At 39.1% G+C, this 24,573-nt stretch overlaps 1 protein-coding gene across 1 annotated transcript; it reads left to right on the plus strand.

The window, feature by feature from the left end:
• Positions 1-3,363: 3,363 nt before the first annotated feature.
• On the plus strand, positions 3,364-15,196 carry LOC139133997 (uncharacterized). Its single transcript, XM_070700829.1, has 4 exons — positions 3,364-3,701; positions 6,049-6,204; positions 12,564-12,650; positions 14,094-15,196. Exons 1-4 carry the CDS (start codon positions 3,542-3,544, stop codon positions 14,735-14,737), a joined length of 1,047 nt encoding a protein of 348 aa, XP_070556930.1. The 5' UTR covers positions 3,364-3,541; the 3' UTR covers positions 14,738-15,196.
• Positions 15,197-24,573: the final 9,377 nt, after the last annotated feature.

A 24,573-nucleotide genomic window follows, 5' to 3' on the forward strand; every position in this document is an offset into this window, starting at 1 on the left:
GATAAGTTACAAAATTTGCGTTGCAGTTGATCGGAGACTAAACATCACGGCGAATCAACTCCGTCCCTCGAACTCACCATCCTCTGATTGTCGAGATCGCTACTCCGGCTTGCACGGTCGGGAATTCCGTGGAGAACTTCCTGCGGAGTCTCGAACTATTTTGCCTTTAAAGGTAACGCAAATACGTAACCTTTTTAGCATAACAGAAAAATTCAATCAGATTAAATCCATGCTTTTGAAAAAATTTGACTTTTCATGGTTCAAGCGAACGGAAGAGAGAGGGTGTTCTGGGCAAATATAACGATGGATATCTAAAATAATCACTTCCAAGTTTGTTCCTGGAAAAGATTAAAAAGAATGGCTGGCTCTATGGTGCACTCTATGCTGAATAGTCTAGCTGTTTATAACTTTCTCGGAAATATCCAGCTATATACGGGGGAGAGGAATTTGCTTCTTTTGTTGATGTTGGACAAGGTCCCCAGTAAGGACTCTGCTTTAAACGATTAAAAACAAGATCTAAGACACCTGAAGATTATCGAGCCACATTCTCCTTATGGCATAGGTCAGTGCTTGGCATAGGTTGCCCTTCGTAGTGAACAAAATGGTGAGATGACGGCCCTGTGTGGGCGCAGTATGCACCTCGAGGTCAAATATTCGGGGTCAAACTTGTACGATATTTTTTCTGCTACAGGTTGTGGGAGCTCACTTTTAAGCTCATGGAGTAAGGAAAGTTTACGTAATCATCTCAGATTAATTAAAATCAGAAATTTTAAGTTTTCTGGCCTATCATGTAGAGTTTACACAGGGATTACAGACATTTTGAATGTGTGAAATCAATAACACCAAACTTTTTAAGGGACACATGATTCTTAATTTGGTATAAGTATGGATGTGTAAGTTTCCTTGGGAAAGCTTGAGAAAAAGTGACTTTCAGTTTTAAGGCGCGCATTAATATTGAAACGTTCTGTTGTAGTCAACCTGATGATTCTATACAATACATGGAATTCTGACACTTTATAAATCCCCACACAATCAGGATTTAAGCCCTCAGAGGAGAACGTTTTAAATGCTTTCTTAAACTCTCTTCAGGATGACTTTAAACCACATGTTTTCAAAAAACAGAAACGAAGATCAGTGTTATCGTGAAACTTTTGACATAAGAGAAACAAATTTCCTCTCATATACATGTACTGACATTTAAAATTCAAAATGGCATCTAAATCTCTTTTAACTTTATGGACAACAATTAAAATTTCGATTTTCACTCCACAGCTTTCAAAATGATTCCCACAAGCAACAGAACTTAAAAGAACAGAAAAAATAGATGTCCTTGACTGAAATAATGCCCCAAGGCACATGACACAATCGCTTGTGGTTCGATACACGACGGCCGTTGTGGTATGCATTAGCACCCGGCGTATATCGAACCACAAGCGACTGCGAAGCACAAGCGACTGTGGCATGTGCTACATCAATTACCCATCACAAGTAAGAAAAAGCGACTAATAAAATACGGATATGTCTTAAACGAGAAATCTGTCCTTTCCTTTCAATGGAATTGTATTTATTTTAGAACACACAGAGAAAACGAAAGTGTGACATCATTAATACGGTAAGAACAGAAAAGTAAACGTGTATAACAAAGCTTGAAAAGTGCACATGGACAATATAATACACACGCCTCACCTAATCTCCTCCAGGTGTAGGCCGATCAGGTGTTTCTGACGATGATGCCCACGCTTCAGCTTGCAGTAGGGCCTTTGTCCTTGATAAGTCTTGCAAATACGGACCGTACATCACGTTTTTATTCTGTTCAACACCCACTACATTTTATTCTCTACGTACTGTGCACATAGCCTGTCAACCTACTCGTCCGTACGTCTGTCTCTATGCAAGCTGGTCGTCAGTTTCATTTGTGAGTTGGGTATTTTTGTCTGAATGTGCGAAATGGTCTGTCCGTTTGGTAAAATTGGCCAATTTGCCGGTGCGTATGCCACACAGCGTTCGTACATGTCGTCTTTATCATTTTCTCTCTACAAGTTTGCATGACTAAAGGTGAATAATCGTGAAAAACCGATTCCTTATCGTCACATCATGTCACAAGAAAAGCCATTTAGGTATTAAACTTAATGCGCAACATCCGAGAAGCGACAGTATATGCACCTTCCAAACTGAATATTGATAATTTTAAGAAGGAAGCATTTTTTGTTTTATGATTTACTAGCATGTTGCCTTTTTGGAGGCGACGATTGTTCATCAACTTTTTTCTTAAATGACGTTAATAATGCAATGTAGAAGAAACAAAGGACTAACAGCTTTTAAATTGACAACGATGTGTGAAGCAGGGACGTTGGACTGCCATTGAATAGAATAGGAAGTCAATCTGGATGTAATACACTGTTGACCTACTTTATAGGTATATAGCCATACCATGGATACTGAACACACAGGCTGAGTCAAAAGCTTTCCAGACGCTACGTTACCCTGTGTGCAGCGACCTCTAACCGTATTATCTTGATGGCAAAAGACCCACGCACCCACTTGCCACCAACCACTGTGTTCCCAGGAACTGTATCCGTGCTTTCTAAAAGGAAAATCTTTTCAAGCATTAAGAAACGTCTCCAAATCGTGGGCTGTATCTCTCCATTTACTTGAGTCAACGAAAATTCTTTTCTCCGTTATCGAAAATTTCACCGGTCTGATAGAAAGTCTACGGCCCGTCCTGTTTTTACCATCGAATCATCAAAACTTGAACTCGAAGAGTGCACGACAATGTACCAGTATTCCCATTTGTCATTAATAGAAATGGGGCAGCATAAAACTTGTCATGCATATGATCACATATCGTGGTAACAAAAGTGAGCTTTGATTCTAATGCAACGGTTTCAAGGGCTATTCGCATGCCTGGTATTTTTAATGGAAATACCCACATACTGAAGAAAGAGCGCCGTTGATCGTTATTGAGTTAATGTTTGTTCACTATATTTCATTTGCCCGCATGACTTCCCATGCTGTTTTTACTCCAGATATTGTGGTACCCCTGCACGTCCGTCCCAAAGGAATTTCGCACATCGCTGTCTTTTCCAGGTATAACATCAAAAGGATCCCCCCGAATTTAATCGAATATTTTCCGGTTTACTTGACGATTCCTATCTCCGAACTCAAAAACTTGTGACACCAAAAGAACGTCATTAGAAAACCAATTGCCACATAAATGGGTCCGCCGAAAAATTCAAACCAATTTTAGTAGGATTGATTGGTGGCGATGGTTGACTGTCACATACGTCATCGTAATTACTCATAGTTGATATCATTTCCGGGGTTTCACCTAACACGTGATTATCATTGATGTGGTAGTGCGTCGCCTTTCATACAAAGAATGTCCCAAGCGTACCATATTCTATCACCTATGCACTATACGTGGGCGTGGCGTGGCCGAATGTATTTAAGACTGTCTAATCTACTTCACTGCCAGACAATCCGAGTTCTTCAAGAGAGCTGGTACTAGTGGTATCACACCAGCAACACAAGGCATTCCATCATGGGTCGATTTTTAAGGCACAATTTGGTGTTTGCAGTATGCCTCGTTATTCTGAAAAATGTAGATTCTGACCAGGCAGCGGGCGATGACGTGTACGAGGCTTGCCAGACAGAAATTGAAGCTCTTCAGCAGTGTGCTTCTCGCTCAGCTGGTTTTACAGGTAAGATTTTGTTTGGAAATTTGCCAGTCCATTTTGTAAGTTATGTCATACTACATCGCATCATTTATCGTGATTCTTTGTCAGAGAAAGGTCGGCAGATATCGTGCACAGATATCGTAAAAATCTCTGATTTGAAGTATTATTCTTCAACACAGGATACAGACAATCACGATTAATTGTATAACAACCAGCCATGGACTGGTAAACAGAACAAGTGCACATACATGCATGAGTAGTATCGCAGCATAGCAAGCCAAGATGCAGACAGACTTTAAGAGAATGATGAAACGATGGATTTTGTAAAGTAAAATTTGCAAAGTACACACTTGTATAAATGTAGCTGTGTGGCAGTGTGTAAAGTTGTCCTTAAAAATGTAAAGTTTTCCTTCAATCTTCGCCAAACTATCTACTTTTTGAGTATATTTCTCAACCTATTTTTGAGAGGAGACTTCACGTCCATCAAGTATTTCCGTATGCGTCGCGGTTTTCGTTTAATTGTGGTGCAGGATGCATTGCATTGGCTTCGAGGCTCACATCTAGGACCGCGTTTTTTTCCGTCCCATAATACACCGGCGATTTTTAAGACAACATTTCAAGGTCAAAGATCAAAATTCCTTTGTTAGAAAAACACTTTCAAGGCCAGATGTCTATTTCCTGTGTATGTGTAAAACTTATGCCGCTTCATGGAAAATCAATTTTTAATTGTCGACTGCTAAATGTCTAATTTTTTTTTAAAACACGCACTTTCCATACCACGAATTTGACGATAACCTGAGTGAATTGATTCTATATCAGAGTTGAAGGGATTCGCCTAATTGACGCAAAATCCTGGAATTTTACCGCCATGCCTTGTCATGGTGGGAGAAAATTCGTTGATGGACCCCTACCCGCGAAAGTATGCCGACTGGACGCCGGGTATTAACTTGTCAACCCAATTTTCATGTGTATAGTGCAACTGTGCTGAAGTAAACAAAATTGGTAGATTTATGCAGACAAACGTCTAATTGACAATGTGAAAGCACGCCGATCAAGATGAACATTAGAGATAATTTAGATTTTAGGAGGCAAATATGGAGTCCTACAAATGACCACTTGTAATCTTTATTTTGTTGGTACAGAGTCATGAAACCAAATACTAGTATGTCTCAAACAATGTTGTTCTCTCAGCTTGATGTATTGAATGTATAGGCATCATAGAAAACTCCATTTCACAAGTAATTTGACGACTTGGCAAAGACATTAATACTTTCCCTAAAAGTGGTGCGCCAGTCACTAAGACAACATTTGGCGATTGGCTTACTGTAAATTTCAAACTTGCGACCTTGAATTATTGTGCAAGTGAAATGCCAGCGATGGATGTTCTCAGAAAACTTGTACAAGTTTGATGTTCTCAGTATTGTGCCAACGCCTTTTTGTGCGCATTTCGTTTTCGCTTCAGCGTACACGCAAAAACCTGCCTTTATTGAATAACAAGGTTTGCTTTGACCGAAAGATAAAAATGTTTTATCATTCGTATCACAAGATTGGCGAAATGTGTAAATAATTCAAATGTGAAATTACGGACACTCTCTGTTGTACAGTAAATCTTTCAACAACCATCCCACGGATCCCATGCAAAAACTCATTTCATTTGCTTGGATTTCACGCTATAGAGACACGCGGTCACGGTTCAAAGCCCCGGTCTTGCACAGACACCAGTTCTTGAGAATTTGTGAATTTGACTGACAGATATGAGATTTAAAATGTCAATGGGTTCCATCCAATTTCAATTAAAAACCCATGACAATTGACGGGAGTTGCGGAAAGTCCATCAAAGCGAAAATAAGTGATGACAATGTAATTTGATTAACACATTTTCTGGCGCCATGTTCAGTAGGCAGCCCAATAAAACAAACAGCCCGGCCGGGTAGAAGTCGGAAGCGGACGATTACAACTAGGCATGAGAGAGGCATTCAGCAGTTGGGCAATATAACATAGACATGGATAATAACCTATTATAAACCATTTTATGATGGTAAAATTACAACCTAATATCTTTGAACTGCAATAGTTAGGAGTTTAATATCCCATGAGCGGTGTTAAGTATACTCATAAATTATTTTAAACGCATATATCATAAAAATAGGTCATCTATTATATTGTCATCGATTGTTTTAATTTGTAAGGGCAAGCGATAAGACTATAAAGCGATTAGTCTAACAAACATGATCAAATAACCTATAAAATCCCCCTTTCTCCGGTAAAATTTTCGCTGGATGACGAGTTACGAACCATGTCATTACAGTGATTAGTTTAATTTGACAGTCTATTTTTTAAAGTAACTGAACCACACCTTTCTTGATTACAGCTCGCCTCACAACGCTGAACACATTTGGAAGATTTGGTCCACAGTCGCTGGGCAATTTCTACAAAGACCAAGACCATGAACGCTTGGTTACCTTAGATAGTGGTATTCAAGAACTCACAATACCCTATACGGGTGATTACGTCATAGAAGCGGCAGGTTGGTACTTCGTTCTTGGTTACTCATGTGGAACTCTGATTGTAAAACGGACTTACCAGTATTTATTTATTTAGTTTATTTAAGAGTTGTGTGAGATAAAGATGAATATTGGTATTGTTATGACGTGTGCAGTGGCTATTTTCAGGTGCCGCCAATTGCTAATTTTCATCAATTTCGCAAAATCATCACAAAACATGTTTTGAAGGCTGATATACCGATTTTACTTATTTTGTCCTAAAATTTGGAGGGAGAGCTGTTCGTAACTGCCTTCCCACTGGCATACACGGAAAATGTGCCTTCCTAGCTACTGAATTGTAATGCCCACTGTCCTCCATCTATAGTCTGCCCGCTCTCCACTCCTTACAGCAATTCAAGCTCCCCACTGCCCTCTCCCACTACTGAAATTCCCCAATGTCCAAGATGACCACTTGGCAACCCAGATCAACACAAAACCGCGCCAGCAGCCAGCAGTATACCTTGGAACATTGCTCCCCTCTATGTTAGGCGTTTAATCTCCCCAGAAGTTCTATCAACCATTCCCATCCCTCTACGTATTTCTAGTATCCACTGTCAAAAATGTTCTTCCCGCCCACTAAAACAATTGAAATTTCTTCCCCACCCAAACTGTTGATCAGTTTTTAAATTTGTCCGCCTTCTGAAAAACTTCGCACGAACACCTTTTTGCACGAACAGCTTACTTGGCGGCACCAGTATTTTTGTCTTTGCGTTTTGTCACTTATTGCGTGACCTTTGTCTGTCTGTCGCCATTACGTTGCAAATATGAACCTGCTCTACAAAAATCGACATCTGACAGAAAAGAGTAGGCGCAATATCCTCTTTCAGCGATTAGATAAGTTTTCTAACTGAAACGTCCTCCCATACTGCTGACATGTAAGCTTGCGAATACGAGAACACAAAGCCTGATCTCCCACTTTAATGATCTTCAGTTGAGTGTTACTTCGTTTAAGTGTGTAGCTCTTTACTTGACGTAATCCTATCCCCAATGCATGAAAAAAAACTTCAAAGTGTTACGGCAGAATGTGCCTCTCAATCCTTTACATTACCTTTTTGGTCTGCCACTTGCAGGGTTCATTTTGAAGCTTACGGAGTACATAAAGTTTTCACCAGCTTATTTGATAGAAAATGGAAAATTTATTTTTCGCCAAGGATGGCGGCCATTTTGAATTTTAAGCGTCGTGTAGAAATATCGGTAATTTGTTTCTCTAATATCAAATTTTGCGCGGTGACCCCTGATTTTTATTCCTTACTTCGAAAGGGAATGTTTGCAAGCTTGCTTAAACAAAGTTTGAGCAAATTTTTGAGAAGTCGTTCAATTTGGAGGCGCGTACTGCCTTAATGATATAGATAAACCTTTTACCACTGAAAGTGATCCCGTCTAGGCATAGAGAACGATTAATAGTAGCAAAAATACGAAAGGGACGATATCGTGATTTGATTGCGAAATTCATGTTCGTTCAACCCGGATGGTGTGCCAGTCTGTGGTGGTGATGACCCACTCGAACATTCAGGCAGGGTGGGTGGGGGTGGTCATGATAATCTATTGTCTCACGCAGAATTCAGAAAATTGCCTGCCAAAGATTACAGGAATATCCGGACCATTAGCTAGATCCTTTGATCAGGTGATCAGAATTACAATTCGCAATTTTGCTTCTGGAGTTTCGATATATTTCGCTCACACTTGCTACGGATATATTCTCATAGCAAATGCGTTTTTAGTTGTCTCAGATATGTAGGGATTTCTGAACTAGTCGACGCCCGTTGCCTTTGTCTGTCTATTAGTATGTGTTTATATGTGTTTGTGTCTCCATGTGCTTGTCTGTTTGCAGTACTGTACGAAGGGAGTGAGACAGACAGAGCATGTAAACTTTTTTTCAGAACTGTCCATATTTTTAAAGAACTATTTTAACAATTTATATTTTAATTCGGCATATTTCCATTACGACAAAAATCTAACGATAGTTCATGCTCTATATGCGATGAAATTTAGTTTAAAATACTGTCTTTAGTACTCTAGGTATAGGCTGGTGTGAAAATGGGGAGGTGGCAAAGATCACGGTGCTTGCAAGGCCCAAGCAGTAAAAGTAACCGATCTTTGAAACAAGAATCTCTACACAACCGAAGACTCAACTTTTGATAAACAAAGTAGTTTCGCTGAGTTCTTGTAGAAGAACATGTGATATTTCCGAGACTATTTAATTGTCATTTTCATATTAAAGAGCCCATCTTACTGGTCGTAGATGAAGTGCGATGAACGCGCAAGGGAACACGTTAACGATGTAACACATAGGTCAAAATTCATTTCAGGCCAAAGTTCAACCTTATGAACGTTCCTAAGGACACGTTATGTGTCACTTTACGTTAACTTTACACAGAGCTTCTAGTTTTTTTAACGATCCAAACATTTGTTTGTTTAACGTTCCCATCCACCCACAATATTTCGATAAGTAACATAGTCTTATTGACACGAACACGAGGAGCCAAGCATACACCACCCAGCGTGTTTGATGATTCAATGAAGAACAAACTCGTAATCCAGTAGGGATAGGTTTGTCGTATGTACAAGTTTACACCTGTTGCAACAAGTCCTTACGATATACGGTTATTAATCATGATGGAGGGAGGGCAGATTTTTGAGGCATGTCTTTTCTTGAACGGGACCCTTCGTGACTTTCTTATTGGGCGTGCCATGACAGATGACGTGTTAAAATTACGCATTCGCAATTATTTCGTCATCAAGTTAGAAATAACGCCGTGTAGAGGTGCTGGTAGTGGAGTCGCTATTTCACCTAAACCAGTCCGCCCAAAGAACGCCAACGATAGGGAAAGAAAACCAGACGACTTCGTGGCAAAGTTTGGCGGCAATAGGGTTTAAGAACCTAGTACATGGTAATATAATCCACACATAATTTACAGAATATGAAACCGAGTTCAAAATTACGAGTGAAACAAACTGACGCGAGTAAACAGTGCATGTACGGTGGACATCGACAATTAATGGTATCTTTGTGACAACGGTGAGAAATGACTTCATGCCATTCGGACATGATGGCCGCCATTTGACATTTTCGCACGAGATAAAAATAGACCAAGTAGTGACCATCATTTCATTTAGAAGTGAAATGGCATAATAAAAAAGTACCAACGAAATTTTTCATATATTTTTAGTGTTTAATTCATCTTCAACTAACCCGCTATATACATGCTACTAATAGTTTAGTTTCTCGTTCGCGATACTATGTCATGAATTCCGATTCAACTATAGATATTCATCGAATACACGTGCTTTCAAGAGAGTCTCCAGTGGTGATGTTAAAATTCTTGTTATTGGGTTCGTAATAGTTTTGACTCCACATCGTTTTAACGAAATGCTTGGTATCAAAATATCAAGTTACACGCGAAATCAAGCAAAGTGATAGCAGTTTCAAATTCTTCATGTCTATTTTTGGCTAGTTAAAGGAATGAGTGAAGTAAGAATTTAAAAAAACCCGGAAATGGTCAGAAAGCTCCTGCTTCTGGCCTTGGTATAAACGGTCGTCAATTCGCAATGGACGGTCATTTTGAAAATGTTTAGTCTGCGCATTGTAGCCCGATGGGAAATATTAAATTTCTGCATCGGAATGAGTTCATGGTACACGATATCTACGTGTGTTACCTTATCTGCTGGGTGTGAAACGATACATATCAGGCTGACCGTCTGCTTCTCTCGTGAATTGGGAAAAAATGAAATTAATTTTTCAGTAGGATCTTCCCTACTTGGTCACCATTTACCATGATTCGATAGCCCTATTTTGATTTCAAGAGCCAACGAATGACGTGAAAGTTCGGAATTCAGGCCTACTGCAAGAATGTTGAAAACATTCAACTCCGACTCTTCGCTCCAGTCTGCAATAGTGTCGAACGGACTGCCGTGGCAGTGTGCCAATTCCTTTGACCCGGAACAATTAAGGAAAAGGATTTTCTCGACCTAGGGGACTAAACTGACTCGCTCGCGTTCCTTCTCCATACAAGGAAGTCCGGATGACCCTTTGTTGAATAAAAATACGTCGTTTACGTGGTCAAAACGTAACAAAGATAACCTCGTGACGCAGCGGTCCACCATCATTACAAGACTTTCAATTTTACCAGAATTCCTCACCCCCTTGTTTTAAATTATTTTTAAACAGCGAAGCACATTCTTCTCAAGATTAGTAATCGGTTGTCGTAAGAATGATTCAGGGTGTTTTGCGTTTCCCTGTTTCTCCCCAAAAAGTATTTTGATTCATGTAACCCTCTGAACCCAGCCAGTGGGGGGGGGGGGGGGGGCGTCGGTCGATGGTTGTTAGGCTGGCTCCAACATCAATCCGTCAATAGGTCGCAGCCACAGCAGAATTCGAGATGTGGACGGATACGGCATAATCACGATGGTGTACGTGTTCTTCGTCATCACTGTCCTTCTTTGTCCAGTCTTATCACGTTTAGGCGGCTTATCAATGATTGACTTTGACGTTTAAGATGGCCATGGTACATCTTCACTTATGTTTTACTGCTTCCTACTCAAATTTTCTCGAAAAGCCCGGAGCTCAAAATGAATCAGAACGCTTAAAAGTTAGATGACCGAAAAAAATTGATCTAAGTCCTTTGAATATAAAACCTGTTTAAGATCAATAAAACCACTTGACAAGACATTTACTATATTTCACTATTATTATTATTATTATTATTATTATTATTATTATTATTATTATTATTATTATTATTTGTATTTGTATTATTATTATTTGTATTATTATTGTTGTTGTTGCTTTGATTCGATCGATTATCGACATTTACGCACTGAATGCTGCTGCAATTGTTGTTTCATGTATTGAGTAATAGCGGTGTACTTTATCGCCCTATAACGTATGGTGAATAAATGGTGATGATGATGATGATGCATTATCATCATCATCATCATCATCATCATCATCATCATTATCATCATCATTATCATCATTGAAACACAACTTCCAAATATACATCCATAATCCTCTGTCAAGAATGTTAGCAGCAGTGATATGAAAACCAAACACGAGCACAGCTTATCGAGTTGTTCAGTTTATTCTGCGAAGAAACGGGGGAAATGGCCCTGGCAAAGACTGGTAACTGGATCTCTTCTCCGACTTTACGGCTACCAAAATGATTTAGAAATCTACGTTGAACCGCAAACTAGGCGAAAGAATTACGGGCACCGTCCTCAGTCAAGGTCTTTCGACCTCATCTCCATTAAAATAAACAGTCATTTTTCCTCAAAGGCAATTTCGGGTGACAGTGAAATTACAAACTGGTTCCTTCCGTCAAAAATGAAGTACGTGACATTTCCCGAATAAAAACCAAGTTCAGCGCACTCCAGATTATGAGTTGTACAATTTTCGGAAACGCAGCAAAGCTACACGATATGCAGGCTGGTGTTTAATACAGCGCCAGTTCCTTCCTTGCTATCGGAGATACCACTTGCCACGCTTCAATAACCATGGCCATTAGTAATATTGCCCAATTCCTTTTTCAAATTAAAGACCAGAAGTGACATATTGTTCGGATACAGTTAGTAATTGAAATCCATTACTTCCTAAGGAAACCGCTTTTGGTAGAGTGAGCGTTGATTATTTTTTTTGAAGTTGACTAAGTTTCCCCGCATGAAACATTCAACTTGCCTTCAAAAACACCTGTCACCGGGTAGGAATGTGTTGGTTGGAAAGGTCTTTTCACCAGTGAAGTTCACTGGCCGCGGTCACCAACAGAATATTGTCATGTTCACATACTTTGAAATTTTGACTATGGAACCGAGTGACGACAAAACGATGGTCACAAGAGAAGCTCAGATAAACCATTTTTGATAGCATTAGCAGAAATTTTTCTTTGGATATAACTTTACCGGTTCCTTTTTTAGAAACAGCCTTGACGGAAAAAACAGGGTTTATAAGAAATAGAAACTGTGTTTTGTCTTTGTCGTTTGTACACATTTCCTGTCGGAGCACAAAGTGTCTAAATCACAGTTCCACCATCAACATGCAGGGACTCTCTAAACGTAACTAATGTTGTTCATCATCTGGTGACAATTTCTCCGAAAAACATTTGGGTTGCGAAAACTTAAAAAAGAGCTACGTAACATTGTCTGAAGCCTTTATCGTTTTCGCTAAATTTTGAAAGCACTTCTAGTGGTTGCAATTCTAAACTCTGCTATAGGAGTGAAAAAAGTGTCATTTTGGAACAGTCAGTATTACTGTTTCATATTGCAAAACTACATACGATAAAACATTACAAAGTATTCATTCATAACTTATATCACTTTATCAAATTGCTCAAATTCTGTTTCTTTGTAGGTGCCGCCGGTGGATACGACGGGGAAGCTTACAAACAGTATCGTGGAAGAGGGGCGTTGATCCGTGGGACAGTCCACTTAAGAAAAGGTGAGGCACTTGACCTTGAAGTCATTCATGTCAGAGCTTGGTGCCAATAAATTCAAAGTAGAACTTCCCATGTAGGCAAAAGGTTGAATCAGTGAACACACACCTCTGGATAAAAATACTGTCAGAGTTTTATGGCAGATAGGTGTATTCAATCTGGTACTCAATCCCCCACCTTTCCACCCCTCACTTTCCCTAGTGCAAAATGGTGTGTCCGCTGTTACTTTCTTCGATTATTCTAGTAGGACGCTGACTAGAATTTACAAAAACAGCCCCTGTTTATGTTTTAATTTCAAAATTTGACGTCAGTCTCACACCATTTGTGAAAACAGTCAAACTGTTTACGGTCCACTGCAGTTGTTCTGGCGCAAACGTTATCGAGCGAAAGTGCAAAACATATTCTTTGTTAACACTTCTCACCCATGACGTCACCCGATGAATGAAGCACGAAACCTGATACAGTCGTAACTTAAGAGTGGCGCAAACGAATTCCTTCGAGATGACGTCATAGCTTAGCCTGTCCTCTGAAATTAGGTCACCATTGTCGGATAACTAGATCTTGTGTTGCGAGTGGCGCCACCTTTGAGGCGGCCTTATGCCTCCAGTTAACAACCACACAACCTTCAACCACACCATGCGTCGATACCGAGGAATGTAATTTAAAACAGGAAGAGCATTTCCTTGACAATAAAAACATCCCTTTGATGAATTATTTACTGACATCGTTAAATATTTGATAAGATTCAAGAAAATCTTGTACTACCATTTTCGATGAGTAAATAGATGATTTTACCGATTTGGAAAGTACAAAACCAAGAAAAAAATGAGTGCGATTCCTTGTACGCTATACTACTTTCATTCGTTCACATCATACTACTTTCATGAAAAGAATAATAAATATTACCAAATTATGATTATTTTAATATGGGATGAAAATGTTGATAGGACCGGAGAATTCCTAGTCTGTTTGCTGTTTGTGTTAGCTTGTGTTCCCTTACCAACTTTGATTTTGTCAACTGGTGAACAGTAGACCGACAAGCTACCGAACAACCAAACTTGACATTTTAGATAAATGACTTAATTAAGTATACTGTAAACCACGCATAGTGGTATCAATTTAATCAGGAATCTATTGAAACAAAATATTCGATCGATCATAAATAGAACGAGTTCATCACACCCTGGCATCTCAGAAACTTTACCGTGTAGACTTTTAATACCCATAGGTACATAAAACATCCAAGGTCAGTTATGACGTCATTAATATTTCTGCCCATGTTTCTTCGAATTTCCCTTGTAAATTTGCAATTCTTTGGACACGTGATGCAATAAAATGCAACATTTTAGCACGTGAATTGTCTGCGCTCCCTTGGAAGTGAAACATCTTTCCTGTATTACCTTGTGTCAGAATGTGAATTCTATATTCTGTCTTCCTTTTTGCTATAGGAACAACGTTACGAATATTGGTCGGCCAGGAGAGTGTAGACGGTTCGAGTAATTTGTCAAGTGGAGGCGGCGGAGGAACGTTCGTTATACATGAGGATAACACACCAATTATCATCGCTGGTGGCGGGGGAGGGAGTTTCTGGCAGAGCAGAAGAGACCCTCTGTGCGACGGTACAAAGGCGAATGCAGGCAATCCTGGTGGTGGACGCGGCTTCAGTGGTGGGGAGGGTGGACAAGGGGCGCCCTCAGTCAATTATAAATACGCCGGTGGTGGTGGTGGAGGTATGAATAGCAACGGAGGGGGATGGCACAATAACAATGGAAAGCACGGCGGTTTTGCATTTCTCAATGGCGGTAACGGTGGAGAAGGCGGTAATAACAATTTGAATGGTGGGTTTGGTGGTGGCGGTGGATCCAGATCTGGTGGTGGCGGGCCAGGCGGTGGAGGCGGATATTCCGGTGGGGGTAGCGGTGATTATTATACTGGAAGTTGCGCCGGAGGTGGTGGCTCGTTCAATAGTGGGAGAAATAAATATGAACAGAGTGGTGCGAATAACGGACCAGGTTACGTCATTATTACAAGAGAATTTTCAGGTTCAATGACAAGGAATGCCTTCAATAGCATATTAGGTGGTCGTAAATAATCACTCAATACAGACTCGTCTTTCCGAGTCCTTATTTAAAAAACAATGGGAGAGAAAAACATCATCAGAAGCACGTTTGCTATAACAATGTGCTAGATATATGAAGGTCATATCAGACTTAAAGTCTATGGACTTGAACTACCTCAATTACGGCCGTTCAAATGGACCTACTCATCCTACCGGAAAGTACTAGTGCGACCCGGTGATACGTGAGTCCGAAGGCTGTTAAAAGTACGCCACCAGCGTCAAGAACTGTAAATTGCACATATTGTGCATGGTAAATTTTGTCGCATCCGCCACAAGGCGAGTATGTAGTAGATTTGAGTTGTTAGAGTACTTTTTCTCTTTATCTAGACAGAATCATAGACAAATACTTCCTTAACTTAACTTGAAGTGGTTTTAAAAAATCACAGGTTTTTAATTTTTCTGTAAATATTAGCAATAAAGTATTTAAAATTATGATCAATGATTCAGTTGTGCAGCAGTTGATGATTCTATACAAAGAGAAAAATCTATGGCTAAGAAAACAATTTTGTTTCTCATTCTTGTGCCTCATCTAAACAAACCATACCTGTCTTTTGTTCTTAAATGCTCACTTGGAAAAGATAAATCTGAGAAATGACAGTGTTCTAAAGACGACAGAAAGAACTGGTCAATGAAAGAGCAAACATGAACTTTACTGTAACCCTGCCAAGCAACTGGAATATTGTACCATAATTTCTTGCCTGTTCCTTAACAGCTTGAGGCTAGCTAGGATTGCACCTTTCCTCCCAACCCTTACAAATGCAACAATGTGTACACCGGGCTGACAGGAATCCCAATGAGTTTGAATTTCTTCTTTAGGGTTAGCTGGTTAGCTGTGTAAATGGATACACATTTCTTTGATATCAGAAATCACTGCTTTCCACAGTAATGTTTTGCATCTGCTTAAACCTGTTAGGCCATTTATTCATCCACATTAATTACAATAAAGGGAATTTCAGGAAATTGGACAAGTCAACTAACATCCACTATTTGGGGAGTAGTTGACCTCTTTGGCATTTTGCCTGGAAGAAAAGTCTGGACACATATAGCTCAAAGTGTTAGTGGTTTAGAAGTCTTTCCTCATTAATGTTTTCTTGTATTTGTAGAACAGTTTCCTATTTTACTTCGCAAGTAATTAAGAAATGTCTAGAGTTCAAGTTGTGAAGATAGTATTTTTTGTGCAATGTCCAGTGTCATTGTCCTCAACTGAATTGGAGAACAAAGAATGAAGAAATGTTTCAGGATTGACCTACAATCATACAGAGAATGATTTTGAGTTTTCACATGTACAGGGTTTTTTTTAATGGCCATGCTGTTATGTAGGTCATTTCCCCCACACTCATCATGACCTGAGTTCAATTAGTCTAGAACATTCTCAGGTCACTGCCCTTGATGACCTAACAACCTTGAATTCAATTAGTCATGTTTGGAATGTTCTGGAAAGTTGATTAGTTGTGTAAGGGAGATAATTTTAGAACAGTAATTAGCATGTCAATAAAAGGTTCTAGATTGTTCTTACATGCCTTTATAAAAGGGACGTGCACAGCTTCCAGTCAGACTTTTGGGATTGTGTCTCTTGTGTGTTACTAAACTCCAGCAGTAGTCATTCTCAAGACTTTTCAAGACCTTCACTGTCAACGCTGGATTTATACTGTGGTCTTTGTGCAGCTTCAAGCCTGCAAGCCAAAGGACTGTTCATTCATCCAACTGACTGTTACAACTCTGAGACTGGAGCTTTGCCGTCCCAGCTGAGATAAGTAGTCTGTACACTTTTAAAGCTTGTACTCTGTCCCTAACTTAGCAATTAGTTTTGTTTTCGTAATAAATTTTGTTTAAACGGAAACTGCTGAGTTCACCCTTTTGTTCGTTTTCTCTGCACGTAACAAATTGGGGGCTCGTCCGGGAGACGAATATTTTGAGCCGTTTGACAACATTTTGCCTGCCTTTTTAAAAACTACAGTATTCTGTGAACTCAGCGAATTTAATCATGGCGGAATTTAAACCAGAGGAAATGGATGACCTTGATCAGGACACATTTGATTCCCTCAGAAAAGACGACCTCATTGCACTGGCCAATTCCTTAAAGTAGAGTCAAAAGATCTATGCGCAAGAGGGAAATACAGTACCGTATTGCCAAACATCTAGTTGATTTAGGCCAATTTGAGGAATCCACCCTGAAAGATTATGAGCCCGAGTCTACCTCTGAACTCAGAAAATTAGAATTAGAATTGCAGACAAATTTGGAGATCAAGAAACTAGAATTACAAATGGAAAAAGAGAGACAGGCATTAGAAAAAGAAAAAATACAAATGCAATTAGAAATGGAAGAAAGACAGAGAGAGAAAGACAGGCAGGAAAGATTAGAAATGAAACGTTTAGAGCTGGACAGTCAGGAAAATTCTTCCCTTCAGACAAGTTTGACATCACTAAGCATTTCAGGCTAGTTCCCCCTTTCCAAGAAAAGGATGTTGATAAATATTTCCTTCATTTTGAGAAAATTGCTCAGAGTCTGAATTGGCCTAAGGAGTCCTGGTCTATGCTTTTGCAGAGTGCTTTGGTGGGTAAAGCCAGAGAAATTTACATTCAGTTGTCAGTAGAGCAGGCTTCAGATTATGATTCTGTGAAGGAATTAATTCTCAAGGGCTATGAATTGGTGCCTGAAGCTTACCGTCAGAAATTTAGGGATTGTGAGAAGGTAAAAGATCAAACTTATGTTGAATTTGCTCGAACAAAAGAACAACTGTTTGATCGTTGGTGTTCTTCTGAAAAGGTTAGTCAGAATTATGACAAATTACGACAACTTGTTTTGATTGAGGAATTTAAAAGGTGCATCCGGAGTGACATCAAGACGTTTATCAATGAACAAAAGGCAGATACATAGAGGTTGCTGCACGTTTGGCCGATGATTATTCATTGACCCACAAATCTTCATTTCTCAGCAAACCATCCCAGTCCTTTTCCTACAGAAACAATGCAGGTAAATTTAACTCGTCCTTTTCATCCAAGAATTTTTCAAAGGACAGTAGAAAATCAAATGACAACAGTTCACAGAGTTCAAGTAACACTTCCACATCATCAAATCCCAAGTCTCAATCTCCTTCTGACAAACAGTTCGGTACACTTTCTTGTAATTATTGTAAGAAAGACGGCCATTTAATGTCAGAGTGTTTCAAATTGAAAAGAAAACGTGAAGGTCAAAGTGGTCAAAGTGGATCTAAGCCAACCGGCTTTATTTCTTCATCAACTCAATTAGAGTCTAATAATGTGTGCAACACATTTTCTGAGGTTAAACCCCTCTTATCCCAATTAATGAGGTCAAGGTCAATTCTTCTCAAGATAGCATTATGGGTATTTTCGAGCCATTTATTCATAATGGTTTTATATCACTTCTAGTGATTTCTCTTCCGCTACCCCTGTCAAAATTTTAAGAGATACCGGGCTTCCCAGTCTCTTTTGTTGGCAGATACCCTGCCGTTTCTGAAAAGTCATTTTCAGGTTCTAAAGTTCTTATTAAGGGGGTAGATTGTAATGACTACATTCCTGTTCCTCTCCATAATGTCTATTTGTCTTCGGACTTTGTTTCTGGACCTGTGGCTTTAGGTATTAGGCCTTTTTTGCCTTTTGAAGGGATTCACCTTCTTCTTGGAAACGACCTTGCTGGGGACAAGGTCATTACTAATCCACTTGTGACTGATAATCCTAGTTTAGATCAGGATCCAGAGCCAATTGAACAAGAGATACCCGATTTATTTCCTTCATGTGCCATTACTCGAGCCATGTCAAAGAAAACTTCTGAGAATCAAAATACTCTCAAAAATAATGTCACAGATGTTGACTTAAATGACACCTTTCTCAGTCAGGTGTTTGACACGGATCATTCCGTTATCCCTCGTGGATTTGAAACTTCCAGTAAACTTCTGCTGACCAAAGTCAGACATTTTCTAGATCAAATCTCATTGCAGAACAACACAAAGACCCAGATATTTTGTCTTTGTGTGACAGGGTAGATGATGAAGGTAAAACTTCAGATAGCTCTGTTTCCTATTATACAAAATCTGGTATTCTCATGCGTAAATGGAGACCTCCAGATGTTTTGGTTGATGACGATTGGGCTATAAAACATCAAATTGTGGTTCCAAAGCCCTACCGTGCTGAAATATTGCGCCTGGCCCATGAAACCCCCTGGGCTGGTCACTTAGGAGTAAGGAAAACTTATCACAAAATTCTCAGTCACTTTTATTGGCCTAATCTCAGGCAAGATGTAACACATTTCTGTAAAACTTGTCACACATGTCAAATGGTAGGAAAGCCGAATCAGACCATTCCAAAGGCCCCTTTACAGCCAATTCCTGCATTTCAAGAACCATTTAGTAGGATACTAATAGACTGTGTTGGGCCCCTACCAAAAACAAGATCAGGAAATGAGTACATGTTGACAATTATGTGTACATCAACTCGGTTCCCAGAAGCCATACCACTGAGAAACATAAAGACAAAGACTATAGTGAGAGCTTTAGTCAAATTTTTCACTTTATTTGGCCTCCCTAAATGTGTCCAGTCCGATCAAGGCTCCAACTTTATGTCTGGTATTTTCAACAAGTAATGGATCAGCTAGGCATTAAACAGTACAGGTCATCCGCCTATCATCCAGAAAGTCAGGGTGCTCTTGAGCGATTTCATCAAACTTTGAAAAACATGATTAGGACCTACTGTTTTGACACAGAGAAGCAGTGGGATGAAGGAATTCATTTTCTGCTCTTTGCTGTTAGAGAGTCAATTCAAGAGTCTCTTGGTTTTAGCCCATTTGAGCTTGTATTTGGACATACAGTCCGTGGCCCACTCAAGCTCGTTAAAGAGAAATTCCTATCAGACGATGATGATTGTCTGAATATTTTGCAATATGTGTCAGATTTTCGTACAAAACTCTCTAAGGCATGTGAATTAGCCAGAGAAAATCTTGAGTCATCTCAGCAGTCAATGAAAATCAAATACGATAAAAGCACCTCAAAAAGGAAGTTTGAACCAGGTCAAAAGTTCTTGTTCTACTTCCAATTCCTGGCAAACCACTCCATGCTCGTTACTTTGGGCCATACCTAATTGATAAAAAATTGAGCGATTTAAATTACATCATAATAACACCTGACAGGCGAAAACAAAAACAGCTATGTCACATAAATATGCTTAAGCCATATTTGGATAGGGATAATCCTACTATAACTCAGCCTGTCAGTGCAGTCAGTTCAAACCATTATGAAGATAGTGATACTGAAACTGACTTGAGTGAAAATACTCTAAACTCAAAGCTGGGCTCGGTCAAGCTTCAGAACTCAGAAATCCTGGAGAAGCTGGAGTCTACAAAGTTGGCACACCTCCAGCCAGAACAACAACAACAGGTAAAAGAACTGCTCCACGAATATAAACACCTTTTCAAGATGTTCCAACGAGGACAAACGTCATCTATCACGACGTTGATGTTGGGGACAGTAAGCCTGTAAAACAACATCCATACAGACTGAATCCAACAAAGCGAAATATCTCCAGGAAGAAGTCAAATACCTGCTGGACAATGACTTTATTGAACCCAGTAAAAGTAACTGGAGTTCGCCGTGCATACTTGTTCCCAAATCAGATCACAGTTATCGCATGTGCACGGACTTTAGGAAGGTCAACACTTTAACAAAGACAGACACTTTCCCAATCCCGAGGATTGATGACTGCATCGACCGAGTGGGAAAAGCCAAGTATGTGACGAAATTTGACCTACTGAAGGGATTTTGGCAAGTCCCTCTGACGGATCGTGCTCGTGAAATATCCGCCTTTGTTACACCAGACGGATTGTTCCAGTACAAGGTGATGCCATTCGGAATGAAGAACTCTCCGCAACGTTCCAACGGATGATCAACGACGTCATATCCGGGCTAGATGGGTGTGCAGCCTACGTTGACGACGTCGTCCTGTATAGTGACACCTGGGAGGAACACATCAAGCTCATGCGGAAGTTCTTTGAGAGACTGAGTAAAGCAATGTTGACTGTCAACCTTGCCAAATCTGAGTTTGGTTGGGCGAGGGTAACTTACCTCGGACATACTGTAGGACAGGGTGAGGTAAAACCTGTTGATGCCAAAATCAGTGCCATTTCAAGTTTTCCCATACCAAACTGCAAACGACAACTGATGCGCTTTCTCGGTATGGCTGGTTACTACAGAAAATTCTGTCCAAATTTCTCCCCAATTACTGAGCCTTTGACTAACTTACTTAAAAAGAAAGTAAAGTTTGTTTGGTCAGAGCAATGCCAACAGGCATTTGATACACTTAAAGCCATACTGCAAAGTGCTCCAGTGTTGTCTGCACCAGATTTCACTTTGCTGTTTTATTGCAAGAGGATAGTCATGGGGTAGATCATCCTGTTTGCTATTTTTCACACAAATTTAACAAATCCCAGAGAAACTACTCTACAATTGAAAAAGAGTGTTTATCTTTGATATTAGCTTTACAGCATTTTGAAGTTTATGTTACTTCTTCAAATCAGCCAATAGTGGTTTATATTGATCACAACCCTCTTGTTTTTCTGCAGAAATTTAAAGGCAAAAATCAGAGATTGCTAAGATGGAGTTTAATGTTACAGGAGTTTAATCTTGATATTAGACATATCAAAGGCAGAGACAATTTAATTGCAGACTGTCTTTCTCGTATTTAGAGTTTATTGTTGTTCACTTTCAAGAAGTTTTACTTTAGAAAAAAAAAAAAAATTCGAGTACTTAAATCTTTTAAAAGATAACATTTCCAAAAGAAAGATTTTTCTTTGAAAAATTTTCTTTTTTGAAGAGGGGGTGTGTTATGTAGGTCATTTACCCCACACTCATCATGACCTGAGTTCAATTAGTCTAGAACATTCTCAAGGTCACTGCCCTTGATGACCTAACAACCTTGAATTCAATTAGTCATGTTTGGAATGTTCTGGAAAGTTGATTAGTTGTGTAAGGGAGATAATTTTAGAACAGTAATTAGCATGTCAATAAAAGGTTCTAGATTGTTCTTACATGCCTTTATAAAAGGGACGTGCACAGCTTCCAGTCAGACTTTTGGGATTGTGTCTCTTGTGTGTTACTAAACTCCAGCAGTAGTCATTCTCAAGACTTTTCAAGACCTTCACTGTCAACGCTGGATTTATACTGTGGTCTTTGTGCAGCTTCAGCCTGCAAGCCAAAGGACTGTTCATTCATCCAACTGACTGTTACAACTCTGAGACTGGAGCTTTGCCGTCCCAGCTGAGATAAGTAGTCTGTACACTTTAAAGCTTGTACTCTGTCCCTAACTTAGCAATTAGTTTTGTTTTCGTAATAAATTTTGTTTAAACGGAAACTGCTGAGTTCACCCTTTTGTTCGTTTTCTCTGCACGTAACAATGCCTAAAGCCACAATCATTTAAGTAGAGTCTGTATCATAGTGGAATGCACATACAGTTACTGATAAATGCAACTTTATCTTGGTTTTACAATACTTCATTCCTAAATGGACAAGAGGTAACTTTGAAAATTTTCAAAAGTTTTGTTCCAGAAAAAGTAAAAACTTTCTGCTCTTCTCTAATGTTGAAAAGCACAGTATACATCTTGTACACATTGTGTACAGTAAATATACAATATCGTTGTTGACAAATAGATTCTAGTCCACACTATAATTTGGCAGACAACACAATGACATCCAACACTCCATGAATGTGGACTATTAATGACAAGTTGAACACTTGGTTTTTCGACATGATTTTGGAAGCAGAACAAGAAAATGAATTTTGAAGATAGAACAGACAATAAGAAATGTATCCATCAACATGTTACAGGTTGTGGAGCTTTCACAGAAAAAACCTAAGTTTAAAAAACATCTATGTACACAAAGTTGCTGAGGAACAATAAAAATGTGATTATGGAAATTAACGTGTATATTTTTTGCATTGCTAATACAATGAACAATGAATGGAGAGTATGGGCAATTCATAGAAACAACATTGTTTTATTATTTACCATTCAGAAATCAACAATGTACTGACAGAGTTATGTAAACATCTTTTAAAAGTCCTTCAAAAAGTATCAGTTGATAAAGGATGGCCATCGTGGCCAAAGGAAGTATGTTTATCAGGTCCTGTCAATGATCAATATCAGTATCTTTCAAAAGATTACAGTATCAAGCCTCTAAAATTACTATGAAAGATTAAAAAAGATAGGTAATACCATGACTGGTGCAACAATTGAAACTGATAGCCAACAGTGTGTCATATGGAAACAACTATTAACCCTTTGAGCACAAAAGTCTATTTTGTCCCCTTCATAAAATAAACCCCTGTCAATTTTTCTCACATTTTTGCCAAAATTTTGAGAAAAAACTGTAAAAATGAAATGTGATATCCATTTGGTCAAAATTATAAAAAAATTACAGGAAAACTCATAAAAATTGGTGAAATTTTGCACTAAAATTTTGGCGGGAGAAAATTACAGCGCTCAAAGGGTTAATTCCTAAGATACTGATGGGGAAAATATGCAAAACTGTACTGGTCTTAATCATTTTCAAGAATTCATTTCAATAACAATATTTCTATACTGTGAAGTCTTCCATCTCTAAGCTAAAAGCAAATGAATTGTTTATCAGTCATTTTGCCACTTAGCATTGACTCAGCAAAAGTAGTCGTACATTGTCTGGGTATCTCTAAGTTCAACTTCCAACACTGATGGAATATTTGGAGAAAAATACATTTCAAAATGGATCATGTTGTGTATACATTAAACTTTGGCTTATTTGTTGCATTACATGTACCTCCCATGGGCATCCTTGTGAAAAGCACTGTTTTAGAAGCTGCCATTTTGAGAGGAATGTACCTTGCAAAATCAGAAATGCAAGGTCAATGAAAACATGTTTTGAAGCTACGATGGACAAAGCAAGTCATGAAAAGATGGCAGTTACTGTGTACTGAAGGAACAAATTTTCTTCATAATCCTGCCCTGACTATAGTTTGGATTCACCGTGTACAGTCATGTAAAAACCATGGCATTCGCATAGTATTTCAAAAATGTTTAACTTACAGGCCCTCACTGCTGACTGGATCATTTGTCAGCCTTACCATGGAGGTAGGTAGAATGTCTTTCTTTCTACCTCCATGGCCTTAATAAACTAGAGACCAGTTACGGAACTGCTTAGTTATAATAACCCAGTGCTAATAATTAAGATAAAAGCTTGTTCGTTTGATTTTACATTAAACACTCTGGGAATACTTCTTGGTCAATATCGATGATAACAATTAACAGTGTTGAGAAATTGATTTGCTGTAGTGCTGTGACCCATGGTTTATCTGTTGCCTGATGAGTACAACATTCTGGGTCTGTGACCTGCACACCAAGAGATTTTCAATACAAACTTAGTGATCAAAGACAAGTGATGGGTAGAGGTCAGCAGGATACATAGAAGTCGATCATGTGATATGTCATATAAACATTTCATTTCACAACTCTCTGCATATTTGAATACACATTTCTGCACAAACTAGGTACAGTCTTGAAGTTGAAATGTTCTATGTCTTCGTTAAAGTTTTCTCTTCTTTGAAGGAACACACGTTTTGCATTTCGTCTACGTCTTCAGAACATCTTCACCATTGACAAGGTCGACAGCAATACGGAGTCTGTGTGAGTTTTGTGAAACGTCGGTAACAAATAATTTGCGATAAGTATCATTGTTGTATTTCTATGGTTATGGTAATGAGGGCGAGAAGTAGGAATCGCTGTTCCGATAATGCTTGAAAGGGCTCGAATGCGGCAGTCCAGCAGCAGT

The sequence above is a fragment of the Ptychodera flava genome, chromosome 5 (assembly GCF_041260155.1).
Source record: "Ptychodera flava strain L36383 chromosome 5, AS_Pfla_20210202, whole genome shotgun sequence".
NCBI lineage: Eukaryota > Metazoa > Hemichordata > Enteropneusta > Ptychoderidae > Ptychodera > Ptychodera flava.